This window comes from Didymella exigua, assembly GCF_010094145.1.
Source record: "Didymella exigua CBS 183.55 unplaced genomic scaffold M421scaffold_37, whole genome shotgun sequence".
Classification (NCBI taxonomy): domain Eukaryota; kingdom Fungi; phylum Ascomycota; class Dothideomycetes; order Pleosporales; family Didymellaceae; genus Didymella; species Didymella exigua.
Genome location: NW_022984811.1, coordinates 222,221 through 244,745, shown reverse-complemented (window position 1 = coordinate 244,745; position 22,525 = coordinate 222,221). Strand labels below are relative to the sequence as shown.

The 22,525-nt window shown below is 58.0% G+C and overlaps 11 protein-coding genes across 11 annotated transcripts; 6 read left to right on the top strand and 5 right to left on the bottom strand.

The window, feature by feature from the left end:
• Positions 1 to 159: 159 nt before the first annotated feature.
• Positions 160 to 2,229, top strand: M421DRAFT_103733 (cryptochrome-2; the record flags this gene model as incomplete). The annotated part of the gene is made up of 2 exons (XM_033586934.1): positions 160 to 1,962; positions 2,125 to 2,229. The coding sequence occupies 2 exons, from the start codon at positions 160 to 162 to the stop codon at positions 2,227 to 2,229; spliced, it is 1,908 nt and encodes a 635-aa protein (XP_033444861.1).
• A 174-nt stretch (positions 2,230 to 2,403) lies between these two features.
• On the bottom strand, positions 2,404 to 3,653 carry M421DRAFT_8703 (putative TfdA family taurine dioxygenase; the record flags this gene model as incomplete). The annotated part of the gene is made up of 4 exons (XM_033597600.1): positions 2,404 to 2,415; positions 2,463 to 2,788; positions 2,841 to 3,377; positions 3,428 to 3,653. 4 exons carry the CDS (start codon positions 3,651 to 3,653, stop codon positions 2,404 to 2,406), a joined length of 1,101 nt encoding a protein of 366 aa, XP_033444860.1.
• A 586-nt stretch (positions 3,654 to 4,239) lies between these two features.
• On the top strand, positions 4,240 to 5,885 carry M421DRAFT_72093 (MFS general substrate transporter; the record flags this gene model as incomplete). The annotated part of the gene is made up of 2 exons (XM_033596844.1): positions 4,240 to 4,419; positions 4,533 to 5,885. 2 exons carry the CDS (start codon positions 4,240 to 4,242, stop codon positions 5,883 to 5,885), a joined length of 1,533 nt encoding a protein of 510 aa, XP_033444859.1.
• A 987-nt stretch (positions 5,886 to 6,872) lies between these two features.
• On the top strand, positions 6,873 to 8,196 carry M421DRAFT_424743 (voltage-gated potassium channel subunit beta-1 channel subunit beta-1). Its single transcript, XM_033593856.1, has one exon. It carries the CDS (start codon positions 6,903 to 6,905, stop codon positions 7,818 to 7,820), a length of 918 nt encoding a protein of 305 aa, XP_033444858.1. The 5' UTR covers positions 6,873 to 6,902; the 3' UTR covers positions 7,821 to 8,196.
• On the bottom strand, positions 7,978 to 10,134 carry M421DRAFT_424742 (dynactin p62). Its single transcript, XM_033593855.1, has one exon. It carries the CDS (start codon positions 9,899 to 9,901, stop codon positions 8,123 to 8,125), a length of 1,779 nt encoding a protein of 592 aa, XP_033444857.1. The 5' UTR covers positions 9,902 to 10,134; the 3' UTR covers positions 7,978 to 8,122.
• A 371-nt stretch (positions 10,135 to 10,505) lies between these two features.
• M421DRAFT_8699 (S-adenosyl-L-methionine-dependent methyltransferase) lies at positions 10,506 to 11,622 on the top strand (the record flags this gene model as incomplete). Its single annotated transcript, XM_033597599.1, has 2 exons — positions 10,506 to 10,736; positions 10,789 to 11,622. The coding sequence occupies 2 exons, from the start codon at positions 10,506 to 10,508 to the stop codon at positions 11,620 to 11,622; spliced, it is 1,065 nt and encodes a 354-aa protein (XP_033444856.1).
• A 202-nt stretch (positions 11,623 to 11,824) lies between these two features.
• M421DRAFT_277863 (uncharacterized protein) lies at positions 11,825 to 13,531 on the top strand. Its single transcript, XM_033588868.1, has 2 exons — positions 11,825 to 12,247; positions 12,315 to 13,531. The coding sequence occupies exons 1-2, from the start codon at positions 12,026 to 12,028 to the stop codon at positions 13,434 to 13,436; spliced, it is 1,344 nt and encodes a 447-aa protein (XP_033444855.1). The 5' UTR covers positions 11,825 to 12,025; the 3' UTR covers positions 13,437 to 13,531.
• Positions 13,532 to 13,979: 448 nt separating this feature from the next.
• M421DRAFT_277975 (glycoside hydrolase family 53 protein) lies at positions 13,980 to 15,580 on the bottom strand. Its single transcript, XM_033588869.1, has 2 exons — positions 14,632 to 15,580; positions 13,980 to 14,538 (listed from the first exon to the last, which is right to left on the bottom strand). The coding sequence occupies exons 1-2, from the start codon at positions 15,256 to 15,258 to the stop codon at positions 14,095 to 14,097; spliced, it is 1,071 nt and encodes a 356-aa protein (XP_033444854.1). The 5' UTR covers positions 15,259 to 15,580; the 3' UTR covers positions 13,980 to 14,094.
• A 1,226-nt stretch (positions 15,581 to 16,806) lies between these two features.
• Positions 16,807 to 17,400, top strand: M421DRAFT_277851 (uncharacterized protein). Its single transcript, XM_033588867.1, has 2 exons — positions 16,807 to 17,128; positions 17,181 to 17,400. Exons 1-2 carry the CDS (start codon positions 16,886 to 16,888, stop codon positions 17,307 to 17,309), a joined length of 372 nt encoding a protein of 123 aa, XP_033444853.1. The 5' UTR covers positions 16,807 to 16,885; the 3' UTR covers positions 17,310 to 17,400.
• On the bottom strand, positions 17,378 to 19,393 carry M421DRAFT_103724 (uncharacterized protein; the record flags this gene model as incomplete). Its single annotated transcript, XM_033586933.1, has 4 exons — positions 17,378 to 17,422; positions 18,115 to 18,319; positions 18,366 to 19,258; positions 19,310 to 19,393. The coding sequence occupies 4 exons, from the start codon at positions 19,391 to 19,393 to the stop codon at positions 17,378 to 17,380; spliced, it is 1,227 nt and encodes a 408-aa protein (XP_033444852.1).
• Positions 19,394 to 20,039: 646 nt separating this feature from the next.
• On the bottom strand, positions 20,040 to 21,588 carry M421DRAFT_72022 (MFS general substrate transporter; the record flags this gene model as incomplete). The annotated part of the gene is made up of 2 exons (XM_033596839.1): positions 20,040 to 21,251; positions 21,301 to 21,588. 2 exons carry the CDS (start codon positions 21,586 to 21,588, stop codon positions 20,040 to 20,042), a joined length of 1,500 nt encoding a protein of 499 aa, XP_033444851.1.
• Between the last annotated feature and the right edge of the window lie 937 nt (positions 21,589 to 22,525).

The window sequence follows — 22,525 nt, the reverse complement described above, 5'->3', positions numbered from 1 at the left end:
CGCGAACGAGTTCGCAGAGACGGTAATTCCTTCCAGGTCGCATGTACATGCCACAGCTCAATAGCAGTTGATCGCCGTCCCCACCACAACATTGCGCGGCCTCACATCACGACTATCGAAGCACAACAGCACACTTGATACCCACTCGCGGCATCCACCATGCCCAAACCACGAGTCATCTACTGGTTTCGCACCGACCTGCGCCTGCATGACTCCCCCGCGCTGAAAGCCGCGCTGGACCTGAAGCCAGAATGTCTGTACCCGATCTGGACCTGGGACCCGCATTACGTGTATCGAGCCCGCGTAGGCCCGAACCGCTGGCAGTATCTTCTAGACTGCCAGTCCGACCTAAGTAAATCCATCACCAAGCTGAACCTAAAGTCGAAACTGCTCCTGATCCGAGAGGCGCCGCAGACGCTGTTCCCGAAGCTGTTCAAGCAGTGGAAGATCACGCATTTGGTGTTCGAGAAGGACACGGATGCGTATGGGCGTGAGCGGGATCAGAAGGTCATGGCGCTGGCGAAGGAGGCGGGCGTTGAGGTCCTGGTCAGGTACGGGCGCACGCTCTACGATCTGGATGAGTTGGTGGAGCAGAACAATGGGAAGCCGACCATGAGCATCAATCAGGTGCAGGCTGCGGGGAAGAAGATTGGAAAGATTCCCAGGCCCATCGCGGCACCGAAAAGTCTGCCGGATCCGGGAGATACGGGTTTGGACTTTGAACAGGAAGTGCCAGACAGCAAGCCGGATATCAATGCGAAGCAGAGAGATGGCGTGGAGGAGAGTTATACGCAGCTTGCTGGGCCGAATGGCGATTTTGCGGTGCCTACCATGGAGGAACTTGGTCTCAAGCCAGCAACGACACAGCATCGAGGCGGCGAGACGATAGCGCTGAAGATGCTTGACGACATTATCGCGAACGAGGACTACACGGCAACTTTCGAGAAGCCCAAGACAGCTCCCACAGCTTTCGAACCCCAAGCCACCACCCTGTTGTCCCCTCACCTGCACTTTGGTTCCTTGAGTTGTCGGGAATTCTACTGGCGCTGCCAGGACGTCGTCGACAAGTACAAAGGCCACGCCTCGCAGCCGCCAACCAGTCTGACCGGGCAGCTGCTCTTCCGCGACATGTACTTCGGCGCGCAGGCCAGTCTGGGCTACGCTTTCGGTCAGACCTACGGGAACCCGCAGTGCCGCTTTATCCCCTGGCACCTCCCGTCGAAAATCGACACCTCCTCGGGTCTCATAACAGGCGAGTACCTCATCGACAACAAGCAGGCTGACGTCTACTTCCAGCGCTGGCGCGAAGGGCGTACGGGATTTCCCTGGATCGATGCGCTGATGCGCCAGCTGAAGCACGAGGGCTGGATCCACCATCTTGGCCGGCACGCCGTGGCGTGCTTCTTGACGCGGGGCGGCTGCTACGTGGATTGGGAGCGGGGCGCGGAGGTATTCGAGGAGTGGCTGATTGACCACGAGGCCGCATGCAACATTGGAAACTGGCAGTGGCTCTCGTGCACGGCCTTCTACGCGCAATACTACCGCTGCTACTCTCCCATCGCGTTCCCGCAGAAGTGGGATAAGGAAGGCAATTTCGTGCGCAAGTTTGTCCCGGAGCTGGACAAGTTTCCGCAGAAATACATCTACGAGCCGTGGAAGGCGCCGATTACGGACCAGAAGAAATGGGGGTGCATCATCAAAGGCGACGGCAGCGAAACTGAAGTCGATGGGAAGAGAGCGTATCCCAAACCCATGTTCGATTTCTCCACGCAGAGAGAGGTCTGCATCCAGGGCTTGAAGAACGCGTATCGCATCGGCCTGCATGGCAACGATGCCAAAGTGCTCGACGGCACATGGCGCAAGCTCTTCGACGACGACGCCGAAGGGCCTACTGAAGGCACCAAAGGACCGCCTGGCGCCATGGTGGAGCACGAAGATGCAGACGCGCATGAAGAGAGCCATGTGCCGGAGCCTCCGAGCCCGAAGACGAGTCGGAGGGGGAAGGCGGATAACAAGAAGATCACTGGGAATGAGACGGCAATCAGTAATACGGGGCAGACGAGTAAGAAGGGGCATAAGATGGAGCCGACTGATACGAAGACGTCGTCGAAGACGCCATCGAAGACGACCAAAGCAGGACACAAGAGAGAGGCGAGTCAGGGGACGTTGGACAAGATGGTGACGCGCAAGAAGAGAAAAGACAACAGCGATATCGCCGATCACACCTGATCAGCACAGTCATTCACAAAAAAAACCGCGTTTCAGTCCTATCTCACCGCGAGAATCAAGCTCGACACGGCGGAACACACCTGTGTGATGCCACACACTTTTTCCCCCTCTAGCAGACGCCAATGACACCCGTTGCTTCCACCACCATTAGATATTTCTGTCCGCCGCAAATCCTCACCGACCTGCCTGCCGACGATTTCAAACACGTATCCACGCCACCCCTACGCCATAACCAGCCCCGCCTCAACATTCGCCCTCTCCTCCAAATCCGCCCTGCGACTCCTGCTGTTCAAGTCCAGATACGGCGCCTCGCCGAGACTGCACACGCGATCCCCCGCTCTGGCGTCGCTGTAGTCGTACGTCGCGCAGTGCCACATGCTCCTGTTGTCCCAGATGGCGAGGTCGTTGCGCCGCCACTTGAAGCGCACCTGCGCGTCGTGGTTCTGCGTCAGCAGGTTGAACAGGTAGCCGAGCAGCATGTCGGACTCGTCTTTTGTGACGCCGTTGATGCGCTTGGTGAAGCCTTTGTTGACGTAGACGGATTTCCAGCCGGTGACGGCTGTTGGAGGTTAGCGGGGGAGATACTGCACGGGAGGGGAGGGGAGACGTACGGTTTGTGCGGATCACGGGGTGGATGGCGGTCAGGCCTTCGCCGAAGTTGAGGGGGTTGCCGCGAATCGTTTTGCGGATCGGGTTTCCCAGGCGCGCGGCCTCGTCAAGGAAGAATTTCGCGTCGTGCGTGGCCGTTAGGCCTTCAAGCAGGGTCCTGATGGTCGGCGACAGGCGGTCGTAGATCTCGTAGCCCGACGCCCAGAGCGTGTCGCCGCCTGTTGCTGGCAGCGTGTGGATCTTCAGCATGGCGTAGTCGGACGGCACGGGCTCAAAGGAGATATCCGTGTGCCAGCCTGCGGATGCGAAGCGGCTGACGTCGGACAGCTGGTGTGTGAGGCCGCCACCCTTCTTCTGCTTTTCGCTGCTGATGACGGAGATCTGGTCGCCGAGCTCTGAGCCTTCTTCGGTCAGAGGGTGGACGTGCAGACCAGATGATTCAGGGCAGCCTGAAAGTTCGGTGATGCGGAGCATCAGATCCTTCATCTCGTGTGGCGTCACATCCTGGTCGCGGAGAAAGACGACACCTCTTTGTGAGACTACGAGGACTGTCAGACTGGAAGTGTGGTGGTAAGGTTGGTTAACATACTAGTTATGGCCAGATCCCGAATCATCTCGTCGCCCCATTTCAACAGATCCCTCACTTGCAGGCCTTCATATTCTCTGCCGATGCTCGGAGTCGAGTCCTGATGCTTGAAGCCGTCCAACGAGCCAGAGTAGACCAGCGGTTTCAGCAACCTCGACCTCGCTGTTTCATGACCGCCAACGATACTCGACTCAGCACCATCATGACGAGCTCTCTTGACCGAAGACATGGTGGGAGCCAGACGGACGATAGTGGCGTCTTTCGCAATGCAGGAATGATTTGCCACGGGGTTGTGTAAATGCACGTGAAGACCCAATCGAGTAATGTGCACGAAGGCCCACCAAATGCAGTTAGACGAGAGTAAGCAAACCCAAGGAGCAACAGACGAGCACCTGGCTGCTGGAACATCTTATGTCCCTGCAAAACCGCGCAGCGTCGACACTCGGCATGCTCGCAGAGCACGCCATCGGCACCCGGGCCAAAACGAGACGACGCTCGAACAAGTGCCGACAAGGGTGCACAGCAGACGTGCATTAGGCTGTCCGCTCCGGGCCCAAGAAATGAGCCCGCGGCAAAGCCCCGCAGACGGGATACAATCACCGCTGGACAGGCGAGGCAAGGCGGAGAACACGCCTCGGCTACACGGCGGTGCTACTGTAGTCGAACAAGCGGGCGATCGCGCATTCACACTGTTGAATTGCGACATGTGCGCCTCGAACTCTAGATCGACTATATGTAGCGTGCGTAGTTCTTTGTTCTGACGGCAGGGCACCTTTAATAATCACCACTCCAGGAGTCTTATTTCCAGGGTCAAGATGGGCAACGATATCGAAGCCGTTCACACGCGCTTCAGCGAGGACAATGGCTCGCTCAAGGCCCCGACTGCGGTGGGCAGGCAGGAGCTCGCCGGTATTGTCCCACCACACGATTCCTACGAGGGCAAACACCGCTTCGACCCCACTGCGTCATGGACGGTGGAGGAGGAGCGCCGCGTCGTCTGGAAGACGGATCTGAAGCTGCTCCCGTGGCTGTGTCTGATGATGTTTGGGCTGCAGGTACGTCGCACTCGAGGCTTCACGTGAATGTACTTACTCATGGTTGTATGCAGCTTGACCGCGGCAACCTTTCCAACGCGCTTGCGGACAACCTCCTCAAGGACCTCAATCTCACGACGGATGACTACAACAACGGAACCACCATTCAGCTCGTGTGCTTCCTCGCGGCTGAGTTCCCCGTCCAGTTCCTCACCAAGCGCTTTGGTTTCAGGTGGGTTCTTCCCACGATGATGATGGGCTGGTCGACTGTGTCCTGGGCGCAAGCGTGGATGCACGACCGCACGTCTTTTTACCTCGGGCGCGCCTTCATCGGACTCTGCGAGGGCGGCTTCATCCCCGGCGTGATCCTGTTCGCAACTTACTTCTACAAGTCCAAGGAGCTGGCGGTGCGTCTGGCCGTCTTCTGGTCCACGCTGAACGTGGCCCGCGTCATCTCGGCGCTGCTGGCCGCCGGCATCCTCGAGATGCGCGGCATCGGCGGAAAGCCAGGGTGGTTCTGGTTGTTCCTGCTCGAGGGCCTGTTGACCGGTCTCATCGCCTTCATCTCGTACTTGTATCTGCCCGCGTCGCCCACGGACACCAAGCAGGTCCTCTGGCCCAACGGCTTCTACACGGAGCGCGAGGAGGTCATCATGGTGAACCGGATCCTGCGCGACGATCCGGCCAAGGGCCTGACCGCCATCAAAGAGCCCATGGGCTTCAGAGACATCGTGGAGGCGTGGAAGGACCCTGCCATGTGGGGTCTCTACTTCATCGGGCTGATCGCGTACATTCCCGCGTCGCCTGTGCAGGGCTACCTCACGCTGACGCTCAAGCGCCTGGGATTCTCGACCTTCAACTCGAACATGCTGACGATCCCGTCGGCGTTTCTGCAAATCATCACCATGCTGGCTCTCGCGTACAGCTCCGACTACTTCAACGAGCGCACGCTGCACATTCTCTTCGGCGAGTTCTGGATCATGCCGCTGCTGATCGCGCTGCTGACGCTTCCCGACGGCGGCCGCGAGTGGGGCCGCTTCACGCTCATCACGCTGATCTCGGGGTACCCGTACTTCCACCCGCTGGTGTCGTCGTGGATATCCGAGAACTCATTCGACGTGAAGAAGCGCGCCATCACGGCCGCGACGTACAATGTGATTGTGCAGATTGGGTCGCTGATCAGCTCGCAAATCTACCGCAAGTGGGACGGCCCGTACTACAAGACGGGCAACAAGGTGCTGGTTTCCGTGTGCGCGCTGAGCTGCGTCGTCGTGGTGCTGCAGCGGCAGATGCTGGTGCGGCTGAACCGCAAGAAGGAGGAGACATGGGCGCGCATGGACGGCGAGGAGAAGGCGGCGTACCAGGCCGATGTTGTTGCGCGCGAGGCCGAGGGCAACAAGAGGCTGGACTTTCGGTTTGCGGTCTGAGGCCCGCTTCGTGTCTTGCTCGGCGCATGCGGCCTCGCGTGCTGTCCAGCTTGGTGCGGTAGGTTTCGTTACGCGTCGTCGAACACGCAATAGCTCCCTCTCAATAATAATAGTAATACCTTCCCACCGCAATACCATCATCCTATACGTATCCACCACCCATCAAACCCCCTCCAACGCATCACCAACCACCAGCCATCCACAACTCCCAAACGCGCACGTGTGTCGTCCAACTTATCTCGCGCACGCGTGTCGTCCAACTCCCAAACGCGCACGCGTGTCGTCCAACTTAGCTCGCGCACGTGTGTCGTCCAACTTAGCTCGCGCACGCACCCACGGCCCCACGGTCTCCACAAGACAAAATTGGAAAAACCGGGGAATCGTCATTCTGGGGCGCAATTGCACCATCGCTCCCCTGTCCTGTCCTGTCCTGTCCTGTCCTGTCGCAGTCGGGCTCAGGTTGTGCGGCTCGGAAACTGGTTGTGCTGCTTCGACGGTCGTGCTGTGTTGTTCTCCGCTACTTCTCCGCTACTTCTCCGCTAGGGCGGGCGCGGCGTGGCGTTACTGCGTGCTGGTAGCAGGGTGCCGGGAGGCGGCAGACGGTGGACCGGGGTGTTGACGGCGGGGCCCGATGGGGAAGGAAGGCCTCGGTATGTGGCTTGGTATGACGGAGGAGGGGCCTGAGGGGCATTGTCTGTTGGTTGATTGATTGATTGATTTTTCTAAACGGACGCTGGTGATTGCTCTGCTACTATCCCCAACGTCTGCCTCCATTGGCCTCCTCACTCGCGGTACATTGGCAGCACAGCGCAGCATCATCATGGCGTGGGAAGAACCGCGAAAGACGGGCATGCAGTACCGCCGCCTGGGCAACTCGGGTCTGCACGTCTCCGTGCTCGGCCTGGGGGGCTGGCTGACGTTCGGCGGGCACGTCGAGAACGGTAGGTTGTGCACTATGCAGCAGCGCGCCGAAAAAAGAAAGCCGGCTGACCGAACCCAGAACTCACCTTCTCGTGCATGAAGCAGGCGTACGACTGCGGCATCAACTTCTTCGACACGGCCGAGTCGTACGCCGCAGGGCAGTCGGAGGTGGTCATGGGCCAGGCGATCAAGAAGTACGGCTGGAACCGCAACGACATTGTCGTCACGACCAAGCTGAACTGGGGCGGCGCGAACGGCGAGGTGCTCGTCAACAACCACGGGCTGAGCCGCAAGCACATTGTCGAGGGCCTGCGCGCGTCGCTGCAGCGCCTGGAGCTCGAGTACGTCGATGTCGTGTACGCGCACCGCCCGGACAGGCTGACGCCCATGGAGGAGACGGTGCGCGCGTTCAACCACGTGATTGAGCAGAAGGGGTGGGCGCTGTACTGGGGCACGAGCGAGTGGAGCGCGGATGAGATCGCCGACGCGTGCGGGATCGCGCAGCGTCTGAATCTTATCGGCCCCACGGTCGAGCAGCCCATGTACAACCTGCTGACGCGCAAGAAGGTCGAGGGCGAGTTCCAGCGCCTGTACAGCCGCTTCGGCATCGGGCTGACCACCTTCTCGCCGCTGAACTTTGGCCTGCTGAGCGGCAAGTACAACGACAGTCCTGACGCGCCGCCGGCGGGTTCGCGGTTTGCCGAGGGCGACGACAAGTTTGTGAACAGCATGAGGGATTCGTACGGAAACAGCGACTGGACGCGGATCATCGACAAGGCGAGGAAGCTGAAGCCGATCGCGGAGAGGCTGGGCGTCACGCAGTCGCAGCTGTCGCTGGCGTGGTGTCTGAAGAACCCAAACGTGTCGGCTGTGATTACGGGTGCAAGCCGGCCGGAGCAGGTTGTGGAGAACTGCAAGGCGTTGGCGGTGCTGGAGAAGCTGACGCCGGAGATTCTGAAGGAGATTGATGAGATTTGTGGCAAGATTGAGCTGGATCCGGCCAGACAGGATTGAGCTGGATCCGGCCAGACAGGATTGAGCTGGATCCGGCCAGACAGGATCGAGGGGTGTCGAGGGAGACTGGATTGGGGGGTGTCGAGGGAGACTGGATTGAGGGGTGTCGAGGGAGACTGGATTGAGGGGTGTCGAGGGAGACTGAATCGAGAGGTGTCGAGGGAGACTGGATTGGGGGGTGTCGAGGGAGACTGGATTGGGGGGTGTCAAACGAGACTGAAAGAAAACGGGCGACAATCAAAGACATGCGGAGACGGCGGGGTATCATTCAAACTCGCACAAGGGCCCATGTAGTCTGTAAATCAAGCCGCGGCAATGTGTCCCACGCCAACAACGGTCCAAAAGGCCTCCTCCCTCCTCTCCTTGTCGCCCCTAGTCCCACGCGAATCGCCCAGCCCTCTCTCGTCTGCAATGACGTCGGCGTCAAACTCGAGGCGCACGAATATGGGAATCTCAATGACCTCGTCGTCTTGGTCGAGGTCGCCCGCAGACTCGAGGAATCCAGGCACGACCTCGATGACGACGCTGGTCCAGTTTCGGCCGCGGTCGTAGGGCTTGCCGGGCTCAATGGCGCCGTCGGAGCCGACGACTGTGCCTCTGTTGACGGGCGCTGCCGACGACGAGGAGAGGGCGTCGTCCCAGACATCCGTGTTGGCGCCAATGTCGAACTGCGGGCACAGGATTGTGACTTTGGAGAGCACTTTGCCGGGAGTGGTGCTGGGCGTGGCGAGGGTGACGCGGACGGGGTCAAAGAGGGGGTTGCTGAGGTGGATGATCAAGTTTGTGGGGATGCCTTGGCGGAGGTTGGTGTAGTTGAACGGTGGCGGCTGCGTGGGTGCACCTGGCGCGGCGGGCAGCGGCTGCTGGGCAGTCGGCGACGGGAGGGCGCGGACGGTGATGCGCGGGATGTGGTTGAGCGCGAGGAGCTTGATCTTGTAGCGTGTCGAAGTGATCTTGGACTCGGGCTTGGACAAGATGTGGCGGCACGAACGACAGCGCTTCGAGCGCTTCGTGCACAGCAAGGTGGCGACAGGACGCAGGTCGTCTTCAAAGTGGACGTGGGGGTCCATCTGGGCGAGCTTCTGCGCCGGCGACAGGGTGCTCGGCCAGCCCTCCTTCTTCAGCCGCTCGATTGCGGCAGCGTCTGATGCGGGGTCGTGCAGGCAGAGCCCCTCGAGCTCCGCGGCCGCCTCCCGCATCGGCGGCGGCTTCTCGCGCTTCTTGCTCCGCGACGTGGCCGAGTACAGGCTCATGATGCGCGAGTACGTCGACGGCGACGAGAAGCTCAGGTCGTGCGCGGCGAACGGGTGCGAGGGGGTCTGGGCGTCCATCTGCGTCCGGTAGAAGGCAGTGAGGTTCGCAAACAGGTCCTCTCGGCCGAGCGTGGCCGCGCCATTGCCCGTCTCTGGTGCAGACGAGGACTCACCAGACGGGGGCTCACCAGACGGGGGCTCACCAGACGAGGGCGCACCAGACGAGGGCGCAGCAGACGAGGGCGCAGCAGACGAGGGCGCACCAGGCGGACGGACGCCATACCGCGCGGCCCGCTGCTCGTCCAGCGCCCTCAGCTGCCGCTCGCGCTCCTTGTCGCGCTCCTTGTGTGTCGGCACGGGCGTCCCGCCGTTGGCAACGCGCGACAGCTGGCCGTGGATGCCCGTGTGCTTCTCAAAGGCGATGCCCGTCTCGGCGGTGCTCCAGTGGCAGTACGGACAGGCCAGCAGGTATGGCCCGCCCTTGTCCGACGGCCTCTCGGGGCTCTCGACCGAGTTGACGCCCAGCGGCGCGGCGCACACGGGGCAGTTGAAGCAGTTGCGGGTGCAGCGGTTGCCGTCGCTCTTCACGACGGAGCTCGGGACCTCGAACAGACAGCTCGGGCAGTACCAGTTCAGCGTCTCCTCGACGATGCAGCGCCGACACCGCAGCTGGCGGCAGTCTTCGCAGTACAGCAGCTGCTCGAGCGGGAAGAGGGCGTAGTCGGCGCGCGGGCTGCGCGGGTCAAAGGTGCGCTCCTCTCCGTCGGCGCCGCGGTTGGTGTCGCAGCAGTCGCAGGCGTAGTACGTGTACGGGCAGGGCTGCGCCATGGTGCGTTGATCGTCTTCGCCCGCCGTGCGCCCTTGGATCCTTTTGTCGTGTGCCCTTGGATCCTTTTGTCGTGTGCCCTTGGATCCTTTGGTCGTGTGTCCTTGGATCCTTTGGTCGTGTGTCCTTGGGTCCTTTGGTCGTGTGCCCTTGGGTCCTTCCACCGTGTGTCCTTGGGTCCTTCCGCCGCGTCAAAGTCCGCCGCGGACGTGTCGGTTGACGGGAGACGAGAGACGGGAGACGAGAGACGGGAGACGACATACGACATACGACATACGACATACGAGAGACAAGAGCTCGAGCCTCGGCCAAATGTCGGGGAACCCGGCCGGCGCGAGTCCTGACGTAGCTTTCTTATAGCTCTCTCACAGCTTTTGTCTGCATTCACTTTTGCCATTGCGCCTGCACTCACTCCTGCCATTGCGTCTGCACTCACTCCTACCATTGCGTCTGCATTCACTTTTGCCGTTGCGTCTGCATTCACTTTTGCCATTGCGTCTGCACTCACTTTTGCCATTGCGTCTGCACTCACTCCTGCCATTGCATCTGCACTCACTCCCGCCATTGCGTCTGCACTCACGCCCAAAAGAAGAAGAAAACTCCACCATGAACACGCTGTCAGTCCGCGCCTTCATACCGCCCCTGACACGGCGGGGGCTGCCTCTCCGCGCAGCTCGCTGCTATGCCGTCCAGGCCCCCGGCGCGCCCGCCATGGACATCTTCAGCAACCAGCACAAGTGGATGCAGAAGGAGCGCGCCGCAGCCAATGTCGAGGCAAGCCGGAGTGTCGACTACCTGAGGGACGAGGTAGCCTCGCGCTTGTGTGAGCGCATTCTCGTCAGTCATTGGTGGTCCGCGGCCTCCATGCTCAATGCTGATTCATTCACAGGACATCAATCGCCACTTCCCCCACGTCCTCGACCTCGGTGCAAACGCATGCAACGTCGCAAATGCCCTCACGCAGCCCTCTCCAGACGAGCCCGAAAAGGGCCCGCGGTCGAAGCGTATCGGCAAGATGACTGCCGCCGACTCGTCTGCCGCCCTTTTGCATCGCGACGTCGACCTGCCCTTCAACAAGGAGATGGACATTGTGAGAGAGGTCCTGCCGACTTCTGAGCTGCTTCCGTACCAAGCGAATACTTTCGACGCCGTCTTTAGCAGCCTGAGCCTGCACTGGATCAACGACCTGCCGTCCGTCCTTGCCCAGGTCAACAACATCCTCAAGCCGGACAGCCCCTTCATATCCGTCATGATGGGAGGCGACAGTCTCTACGAGCTTCGCACGTCTCTGCAGTTGGCAGAGCAGGATCGCCGTGGCGGTGTTGCCACGCACGTCTCACCTCTGGCGGACGTCAAGGACGTCGGTGGCCTGCTGCAAAAGGCCGGCTTCAACCTCCTCACCGTCGATGTCGACGACATCATTGTCGACTACCCAGACACCTTTGCCCTCATGAAGGACCTGCAGGCCATGGGCGAGTCCAACGCAGTCTTGACCCGCGAGAAGGGTGGGATGCACAAAGACGTGCTCTTGGCTACCGACGCCATCTACCGATCCTTGCACGGAAACGACGACGGCTCTCTTCCAGCTACCTTTCGTTTGATCTACATGATTGGCTGGAAGCACAGCCCTGATCAAGCGAAGCCCCTCGACAGAGGCACCGGGATGTTCAGCATCAAAGACTACCTCGAGACGAACGGCGAGGGAGGGGGAGGGAAGAAGTAAAAGGAGATGGGAGGGAAGAAGTAAAAGGAGATGGGAGGGAAGAAGTAAAAGGCACGAATATCAGACTCACATCAACAACATCGAGGCTTTGGAGCCCCTTACTTCTGGAGCGCCTTGCTTCTGCACCCATTGCTTCTGCTCATCACTTCTGCACCCATTGCTTCTGCTCATCACTTCTGCACCCACTTCTAGAGCTCATGCTGTATCGTGCAGTCTCGACCGTGCCAGGTGAGGCAACCGCGCTAACCCAGGCTCCCGCTCCTTCCAAACAACTTCGTTGCTTAGATGTCTCTCCTCCACCAACAACACTCTGCAATTGTCGCAGAGAATAAACCTTGTACAAGGAGCCTATCTAGAGGTTGAAGTGTAATCTACATTTTGCCACTTTTAAGCTACAACAGCAATGGTGACCACGTTCTCGTCGCTTCCTGTCGAGATTCAGCGCCAATGTCTCAACTACCTTGACACCGCCGCCTTGAAATCGACACGGTTCGTCTCCAGAGCTCTCAGCGACATCGCCGCAGAAGCTTTGTTTGGTGTGGCCACCCTTCGCTTCACGGTGCAGAGTGCGAACAGGTTCAGCGGCTTGTTGCAGCACCATGTGTTCCGCCGTTACATCCGTCAGGTGAGTATCCGAGCATAGGCTGATTTGGGCACCTGAAGCTACGTTTCATTGATGCGAACCAACACAGATCAATCTTGAGACTCAATGGGAAGATAACAAGAACCCCGACGATGGGTGCTATGTTCACCCGCCGCCGGGATGGTGGAGAGAAAGAGCTGCTGAATGGACTTCTGCCCGCCCGCCGAACCTACACACGCTGGTGCTAGACACCGCCTATGCATGCGTCAACAATCATTGTTCGGCTCTCGGCTTGGCTTTTAACGAGTTTCTCTCCCGTGGAGCGATGGACTCTCTGACGGTCAAGCACCTCCAAGACGACTGTCAAGTCGAGCGGCCAAAGCTCGCCCACTCTTCCACTAAGCTTCACAAGCTACATCTCCTGATCACTACATGGAGCAACGACGCCTCCACGGACTTGGATATCGAGATCCGTCACCGCCATGCTCTGTTCAACATGTACTTGAGTGCAACGTGGCTGGAGCCGTTGCAGTCCCAACTCACACACCTAACGCTTCACTGCAACACCTACTGGGGCATCTATCCACGGTGGCAACCAAACAATCTGCACTTTCCGAATCTCAAGTCTCTAGCGTTCGGCAAATGGACCATTGCCCATGACTGGCAGATTGACTTCATCACCTCGCACGGCCCAACGCTGGAGCAACTGGTCTTCACCCGCTGTCCCATCATGCATGCATCGCGCTTGACGCGACGTCAGGTGCACAACCTATGGTCAGAACGGCTCCCAGGCACATCGCGCAGCGGGCCACCGACAACGAACCACTTCTCCGACTTGCGATGGCACGCAGTCCTCCGACAGCTCGCGAGCGCCTTACCGAAGCTGAAGCACTTCTCCATGGGTCGCGGTCCAATTGACCGAGTTGATTTCTACAAGCGTGCACACTGTGCCGACACAGGCTTCGCGGATCGCTACAGCCAGCCTCCTACCATTGACTGGTCGCGCTACGTGATATTTGACAGCGGCGACGGACCTTCGGAATGGCGAGAGGCTGATGCTGAGCGTGGGGGACGCTATGCGATCGCTGAATGGGAAGACTCGCGTTGGCCTGAGCGTGAGAATGACGCCGATGTGAAGAGGAGGGTACGGTTTCCAGACTGTTTGCAGGACGATCAAGATGCTTTGGAGGAGCTGCTCAGAACGCTCAGAGCGAGGTGGTGGAATGTTTAGAAAGAGGTGGTGGAATGTTTAGAAAGAGGTGGTGGAATGCTTAGAAAGAGGTGGTAGAATACTTAGAAAGAGGTGATAGAATGCTTAGAAAGAGGTGGTAGAATGCTCTCCACAACTCTCTTGGCCAGGAGGGCTTTTTGTTCTGATCCATGCGCCTACAACAGCGATGCGGGAGCGATTCCTAAAGCGTCACTGCGGGTGGGTCGCTTTCACCTCAAGCCGCAGCATTTTCACAATGCGTGCAGTTTGTCCTTTCCATTTCCAAAGAAGCAGAGTATCCGACCAACATCCTTTTTCGCAGCCAAAGAACTTGGAGAGTACCCAACGCGAGTCTTGAACAGCACGATCGAGATGATTTGAACGTGCCAGTTGAGTCATCCTTGCAGGAAAACTGACAATCCACTTCACTACGGTCGCGAGAGACTGCATAACCCTAATATACTCCAAGGAAAATGATTTGTATATGTATGTAAATATAGCACCCCTTCAAGAGCTACTCTAAATAGCCTTGAACGCACCCATCCCCTCTACAACCTGCCTGTACTCTGCACTTTTGTATTCCGCACATCACGCCAGTTACGAGAGACACAACCTCAATACACTCTAGGAAACATAATTTATATACCTATATAAATACAACACCCCTTCAAGAGCCACACTAGATAACCTTGAACGCACCCATCCCCTCCATAACCTGCCCGTTCGTCTGCACCATCAAATTCCAATCACAGCTCGACCCCAACCCCGCGTTGTCAATCCACATGGGCTCCCAGTAGAAGATGCCCGTACCCTTTCCGCCCGGCACCGCCGCGACGCGCTTGGCGACTTCCTGCATCCAGACGTACTGGCCCGCGGCGGAGATGGGGATGCTCTTCGTGTCCGCGGGGAAGGCGTACTTTGGGTTCGGGCACGAGCTGGGCCAGTTGGTCTCGACGACCTGCACTTCCTTGCCGTACTTGTTGGCCATTTGCGTCATGCTGTATGCGACCGAGCCGAGGTTTGCGTCGCTGTTGTAGAACGGGTAGTAGCTGACGCCTTGAATGTCGAAGTCGGATAGCGATAGACCCCCGCCTGAGGACAGGACTGTGTCGTACCAATATTCCTGGGCTGGTTAGCTGCGTTCGTCTCGCGCCGTGGAGTTCCGGGGTTATCGCCCGAGGAAAAGGACAGCAGCAAGGAGGGGAAGCGAACATACCTGAGTGCCCCAGTAGAAGCCATTATCGAGGTGGATCATGATCTTGGGCTTAGCAGACAGACTCGACTCCTTGACAGCCTTGGACGCGCTCTTCAGCAGCGCAGCGACATTCTTGGGCCCATCCGTGTTGCTCAGCTGCCCGATCGGCCACAGCAGACCCGCAGTGATCTCGTTCCCTATCGACACAATCCGCAGCGGAATGCCCTCGGTCTGGAACCGGTCCAGCACGCTCTTGGTGTAGTCGTAGACCTGCTTGACTAGCGCGTCACGGTTGAGGCTCTTCCACGCAGCGGGCACAACCTGCTTGCCCGGGTCCGCCCAGCTGTCGCTGTAGTGGAAGTCGATGTAGATGTTGAGCCCTGCGGCTTTGGCGCGCCGCGCGAGCTGGATGTTGTAGTCGAGGTTGTAGTTGCCGTCGGCTGGATTGACCCAGATGCGCTGCCGCACCGTGTTGACGCCTGTGTTCTTGAGGATCGTCTCGAGCGGCTGCACCTGGCCTGCGCTGTTCTTGTACTGCTTGCCTGCCTTCTCCTCGACGAGCAGCGACGACCAGTCTATGCCTTTGTAGGGCAGCGCCGCGAGGGTCGTGGTCGCGAAGAACAGGGAGAGGAGCGAGGGGATACGCATGGCGGGATACGATGGGACGGAGGCACGCTGAGTACTGTGCTAGAGGTCCACACCGACCTGGCTTTATACTCGGTCACTGAAGACACCGGGCCATCCCCTCTTCTCTTCGCTCCGCTGCAGTAACCATATCCGCAGATGACCTCCTACCTCGCGGTCCGAGACCGAACCGCACTCAATATCCCGCCCGCAGACCTCTTTCGCTCACGGCGCACAAGTTTCACGCAAATTGAGCCACGCTGCCGTAATACGAAGTACACACCTACAAGCGAGGTGCATATTGTGGGGTAGCAGCGCTCCGAACCCCCCAGATTGGCGGAAACCCCCCAGATCCCGGACAATTTGCGACGGGGGCTAATATCAACATGGTGAACTGCCGAGCCGCTGCTGGCTCAGGTGTAAGCTAAGGGCAGGAAGGGTTGCCGGATTGGGTGGCGGAAGGGCGAGGAGCCGAGCGCATTGGTGGATGGCTATTTGAGTTTTGATCGTATTTACATTTTTTGATCATCACTGGGTAGCCTCGTGGGCTTCTGGAAGGCGGGGGCAGGCGGCTGGCATGTCGATCGGGGCTGTTGTCGAGGGCGAACAGGTTGGGTGTTATGTAATCAGGCTTGACGTGAGCTTGATGGCCGGGGGTGAAGGTTTGGGTTAGAGTGGACCGTCGGGCCATCCATAGACCACTTTGTTCCCCCCTGAGTGCCTCGATGTTTCGACGTCCTGCAGGGTGTAAGAACTTCTGGATGAGTCCTGCGGTCCCCATCCAGGTGCATGAAGACTTTGTTTCTTTCTCTCTTCTTCAGAAATAACACCATTGTGTTTGGACCTCATAAAGCATGCCTTGCCCCAGCGACTCGAATGTCTGAGAAACATACATCTTGGCTCATGTCGTAGGGTTCAGTCACACACCAGGAGAATCCAACGTACGTCCAAGCCGAGTGGTCAAAATGTCTAGAATATGTGAGCGCGGTAGGTCACTGTGCGAAGTGAGACGGCTTAATTGGGATTCGGGGGGCAACTAAGCATATGGTCGTATGTCTAGGTCCGAGTACATGCCAGATATGTGTACAATTATCGATGTGCTGCGATGGTTAACTCACACGCATCAAGTATTGTTATAATCGACAAGTGAACTCGGTGGCCAGAGCCTTGTTTTGGTGTTTGGTATTTGGGTGTATCGAAGAGTGTATGCTTGACTCGACGCCCGCCCTCAAAGTCAAAAGCAGACCCGTCCGATCCGAACGTGCAAAGGAAGATGCATCATAAGCTTCCGCTTCGAGCCTTTTCGTAACCTCATGCGCCCCGTAATCACGCTGCAATCTACTGCTCCTCAGCGGCTGGTGCGGCCTCGCCCTCACCCTGCTGCTGCTCTGCCTGCCTGGCAGCGTCCGCTGCCTGCTGGGCGGCAACGGCCTTGGCGCCGTAGTCCTGGGACATGGGCTGAACGACGGGCTGCTCCTCCTTGGGCTCGATGACGGTGACGGAGTCGGGGAGGGTCTTGGAGGGGCCAGCCTTGCCCTCGGGGTCAGATCCGCGCATGATCTTGACCTTGATACCGAGCACACCCTGGCGGAGCAGGACGTGGCGGGTGGCCTCGTCGATGAAGTCCTTGGCGGGCTGACCGGAGTGGATCATGAATCCGTCCTGCACGCAGTCAATATACAGATCTCGACATGGCGATTTCGATAAGTCTTACAGTGAACTTCATGCTCTTGGCACGGGCGGCTCTGAGCTTTCCGGAAACGACGACCTCGCAACCCTTGGCGCCAGACTCCATGATGAAGCGGAGGACACCATAGCAAGCACGGCGGACGGCGAGACCGTTGAGAAGCTTGTAACGGAGGGACTCGCACTGGGCGACGGCGGACAGACCGCGGTTCTGGACCTTGGCGGCGTACAGGGAGACCGAGTTCTCGGGGAACTTGAAGCGCTTCTGGATGAGCGAGGTGAGCTCACGGATGCGGCGACCCTGCTCTCCGAGAACCTCCTGTGTGTGGGTGGCGCGGATGATGATGTCGGTGACGGTGGGCGTCACGCGGACCTCGACGCCGGAGTAGCCCTCCTCAGCAAGCTCGCGCTGGAAGAACTCGTTCAGCTCGGCGTAGAAAACACCGTCTATAGGGTGTTAGCCTGCGTTTTCGTTCTTGCGTATGCGACGTCGCAATTGCGCCTCCAATTCTTCGCTCATGTCCCTCGTCTTTTAATTTTACACCCCCAGTTTCTCCGATCGCTCTCGTGCTCAGGGTGGGGGGGGGAGGGGGGGTGTAGGTGCAGCGTACCAGCGACGAACTTTCTCCTCTTGGAGATGGCAGACTGAGTGGTGGCCATATTGTCGGACTGTGGTTAGCTGCTGAGATTCAGATAGGCCGTGCCGTCGTGGTTGTCGTTCGAGGAAGTTGCGTTGGTCGCGATTTCGCAATGTGCTTCGCTTATTTAGCGCTAGAGTGCGTTAGTGCGTCAGCCTCAGCGTCACAACTGGCAGACATCACCTCTCGTGTCACAGAGAAAGCTGGATGTAATTAAACACCTAACTGCAGTCCCCAGAAGCCCTGTTAGCTCACAGATCTTGTGCAAATCATCTGAAAACCCCCCATCTCCAAACCTTGCATCCCGTCTTTTGCCCGACACGAGAGCTGGCAGGAACATCACCACCATGAGCACGGGAACACCGACACATGGGGAGTAATGGAATGTCATGTAAATGCTATAATTCGACGCATGCAAAATCAACCTTCACAAACGCCGATGCTGGACCCGACATGCGCCCTCCCTCCTCACTACGTACAACTCGCCCTCTCACACTCAGTGATGCTCCATGGGATCCTCGGGCAGCAGCGGCTCTGGCTTCCTCTCCACACACGCCTTCAGCGGCGGCCTGATCAGATCGTTGAAAAGAAACGTTCCATACACAAGGAAAGCAAAGCCCAAGACCTGAAGCCACTTGAATGTCTCCCAGCCGAGGCCGAGCGAGAAGACCCAGATGAACAGCGTACGGCACGTGTCGATGGTCGAGCGCGATGTGGCTGAAACGGTGCGTGTCACCGACAGACCGAAGAAGTTGAAGCCACTGGACGGCGTTAGCAGAGCCGTTGATGTTTTGCAGTTTGACTTACCCAATGCTGATCATGATCAGAAGGGAGGAGACGGCGATGCCCTTGTAGTGCGTCATTTCGTACAGGCCCTCCTTCGCGTTGAAATAACCAGTGCCGACGGCGAAGTGCAGGACAATCATCACGATCGTGGTGACCAGGAACCCGAAGATGCCTTCCCAGCCCACAACCTTGATGGGCTCCATGGCGTACTTCTCCATGATCCTCTCCTCGAGCACGAACTGCGTGGCCGTGAAGATCTGCGCACCGGCGATGAGCAGCACGCCCATGACGGTCATGAGCGCCTGAGACATGGGGGGCGCAACATCCATAGCTACCATATCGGAGTGAGCCGCCTTGTGGCCGGGCGTTGCCTTGTCGTCCTTTGTGATTGCGCCTGCCAGTCCAACGATGGCGACGCCGAAGACTACGACAAAGAGCGAGAACCACTTGTACAGTCCCAGATGGCGCTTCAGGAACCACACGCTGAACAGGCCAACAAACAGCACCAGCGCTCCTCGTGTCATCTGGTAGATGCTCGCTGCCACGAACAGCAGTCCCACGTTCATCAGCGTGGTACCAGCGATATCGCAGCACGCTGGCAGCGCAAGCAGAAATACGCTCCTGCCCTCGAGCGGAATCCTGCCTTCATCGTCGGGATGCGCAGGCTTGAGCGGATTCGCAACGTCCCTTCCCTCGCTCTCGTCGCTCGCTGGTGTCTCGACACCGTCGTTGTCGGGGATAGCTTCGTAGCCTGCGCGTGCACCGGCGTAGCGCGTCCAGAGCGAGAACAGGCCGATGACGAGCCAGCAGCCCATCTCGCCAATGAACATCTGCAGCGTCTGGAGCACAGGCTGCTCGAAGTGCTGCCGGTTTTTGGGGTTCGGAGAGTCGCAGTTGCGCACGCATTGCATGTCCTGGGTAAGATTAGTGTCAAGGCCCTGCTGATGTGAGTACGCGGAACATACTTGGTACTTGGTGAGCAGTGTGTTGCAGCATCCTGTCAACAGCATCATGCCCACGAGAATGGGCACCATGCCTTTGCCTGCCATGGCGTGTTTGGGTGAGCTGCCGGGAGCTCGGTCGTGCTTATCGGCTAGGGCGCTATCAAGCACCGTGGTGGACGACTCGAGTGAAGTAGGAGGGGTTGATGCACACTCAGACTCAGCAGTCTGGGGTGTGTTGAAGGAGGGAGGGGGTTCAGTAATGAGGACAGGCAGCTCCAAGCTACGGCCCCGTGATGTGTGACTCGTGGTGAGGCTGGTGCTGATCATGTCGCAGCTGGAGCTCGGCGATAAGATAGGCTGCACGCTAGTGGACAGCCGCGGTCGACGGCCGCATCAACATCCTATTCATCTACAGATTGGTAATAGGTCTCAGGTTAACGACGGCCTGACCGCTATGAAAAAAGAGAAGCTTTTGGATCGTGGTCTGCTCAAGCATCATCGACATTCGTTATGCTTCTTGGTTCATTCCTGGCAGCCTTGCTCCAAACCCAGCCGGATCCAGGCAACGGCTGCGCGTGACTCTGGACGATGCGGAGTCCCCACAAGATTCATAGTGCACCTCAGCCAATGTGTTCCACGTGCACGGCGAAGTCAAGCCGGCACCGGTGGTGACTGCTGTTGGCATTTAATTGCATGGGACGCTCTCTAGAAAACCCCAAGACTAGAGCGATCTGTCTTGCCTCAAAGCACACTATAAGAACCACCTGAAGTCCGCACTCTTCGGTCCATCCCTCAACTTCGCCGTACTCACATCCCTCGCGCTAAGACTAACACCCTGCTTGCGATTCCGCCTCGCATTATCCAGCACCATATAGATTCCCAACAACAGCGCGCACACACACCCCGTCGCGCCAAATGCCGCCGTCGTCGCCAGCGCAGGAATGTACTTGGGCTTATCCTGCTCGCGAAAGATATTGCTACTCACGACGCCCATAAGATTCGCCAACGGGACACCAATACTCGTGAGCGTGACGCGCTGATTCTCGTCCGCAACGTTGTTATTGTACCACGTCGAGAGCAAGACAGATGGTGCGGACGTGCCCCACGTCATCATGAAGCACGCAAAATACGCCACCGTGAGGCTGTGCTCTACGTCGATGGTCGCGTAGATGACGAACCCGATGAACGTGAGCAGGAACCCGAGGGCGATGAAGGGGAAGCGCAGGCGCACGTGGTCGGACGCGAAAGCCAGAATGAGCAGCACGCATGCACCCACAATGTTGGGTGCAACGGTGTAAAGGTTCGTTTTGATCTTGTCGTAGCCCAGGCGGCCGACGATTTGCGGGAGGAAGAGTGACACGGATTGCAAGGGGACGCCGAGGCACATCTCGATAACCAGAAAGCCGTACGTCGAGGGGTGCTTGAAGATGCCAATGGCATGCTTGAAGTTAAATTTCTCGTTTACGACGGAGGAGGAGTCGATTTGGATGCGTTGGAAGGCGAGTTGCTTCTCGGCCTCTGTGAGAAACTTGGCTTTGTAGGCGGATTCGGGAAGGTACCAGTATGCGAAGAAGGAGAAGCAGACTGTGAGGCTCCCTTCGATGATGAAAAGGTACCTCCAGCTGTCGAGCTTCGACTCAATCTGGAACACACCAAAAGCCAGCAGCCCGGAGAAAGCATTGGCGATGTTGGACGCAGCGTAGAACAGAGCCAGACGACGCGCGAGCTCGCCACGTCGGTAGAAGGTAGTAAGGTAGTAGATAACTAACGGGAAGAAAGCCGATTCTGCCATCCCTAGGAACCATCTAAGTGCCATCATACCGCTCCAGTTCTGCACTGATGCTGCGAGAAGCGTAGCACTGCCAAAGCAGAACATCATGATGGGGAGGACACGGTGGGGGCCGTACTTCTTCCCTAACATGCCAATTGGTGGCGCAAAGATAACGTACGGAACGTAGAAAATCTTGTTTGCAGTCAGCTATACTCTGTCAATAATCTGAGGATGTACTCACCGACAACATGACGTTGTACTGGTTGCCTTTGAAGCCGAGGTCTTTGTCCATGCCATCAGTCTTCGCATTGCCTAGATTGCCCTTGTCCAAAGCATTGAACAAGTACATCAATGCTAACATGGGCAGGATGCGGAGGTCGAACTTCCATGTCAATGCCCTCTCGTGTTCGAAGTTAGGTAGATGCTGGGATTCGCCCTCGATGGGTGCAGGTGCGGCGTCTCCCGAAGACGCTGAATGTGTGACCTTGAGGTCAGTCTTCGCAAGCTCAGGGTCTTGGCTGGTAGACATGGTCGCTGTTCGATATAGCCAGCCTCGTTAGGTGTGCGTGGGATCGAGCACAATTGCGCAAGGTCCGACACCGATGTGGTCGTAAATTCTGGTAGTATGACGAAGTGATCCCAGAAGCGCATCGGCGAGTTGTTAAGAGCATATGTACAATCGCGCTCATGCGCTCATTACGCAGGATCAACCGATGTCGCTTTACAGTTACATAGGCTTGCAGCATCCTGGCCTTATCTGCATCCGTAAACCAGGCTAGAACGGTTAGACAAGCCCAGGGTAGTATTCTTCCGCATGCTTTCAACGTCGTAACTTGTCAGATTCGCCGCCCTTGATACGCTCGGCCCTTGCCTGCGTCACAGCCGTTCGTGGTGGGCAGGCCTGTGTGTCTATCATTGCTCGTGTGTGGTGTGGCAGATCCTCGAGAGTGGGGAGATTGACTTCCAAGGTTGTCAGCCGTCAGCATGGTCGTTTTGCTTGGAGAAAATTGGTCTGACATGTGTGCTGTTCAGGGATGCCGCAAAGGGTTATCCGGCACAATTCACCCTGGTGGGCATCAGTTTAAGTTCGTCAAGTACATGTCTTGGGCTTTGTCGCGTGGCCGCTGCAGTTTTGAGATGTCAAGAGCACGATATGCCGTGGGACGACCCCGGATCTGGGGCTCCGCTTGACTGCCTTCCCCGCAATGCGACCCTGCTTTGGAGGCTTCATCTCCGATCTTCTCCAGCGACGTCTTCGTCTCATGTGCTAAGGTATGGCAAGAGCAAGAGCAGCATTGGCAACGCTTGAGCTTCGAATGTCGCTTTGAGGGCGTTTCTTGGCTGCCGTACATCATCTCGAAGGTCAAACGAGAGTTGCTGATAAGTGTCGCTCACACATACCGTGAGATAACGCTTAGCGTTAGGACCCACATATGTGACCGATTGCCCGCGCCGCGTTATCTAGG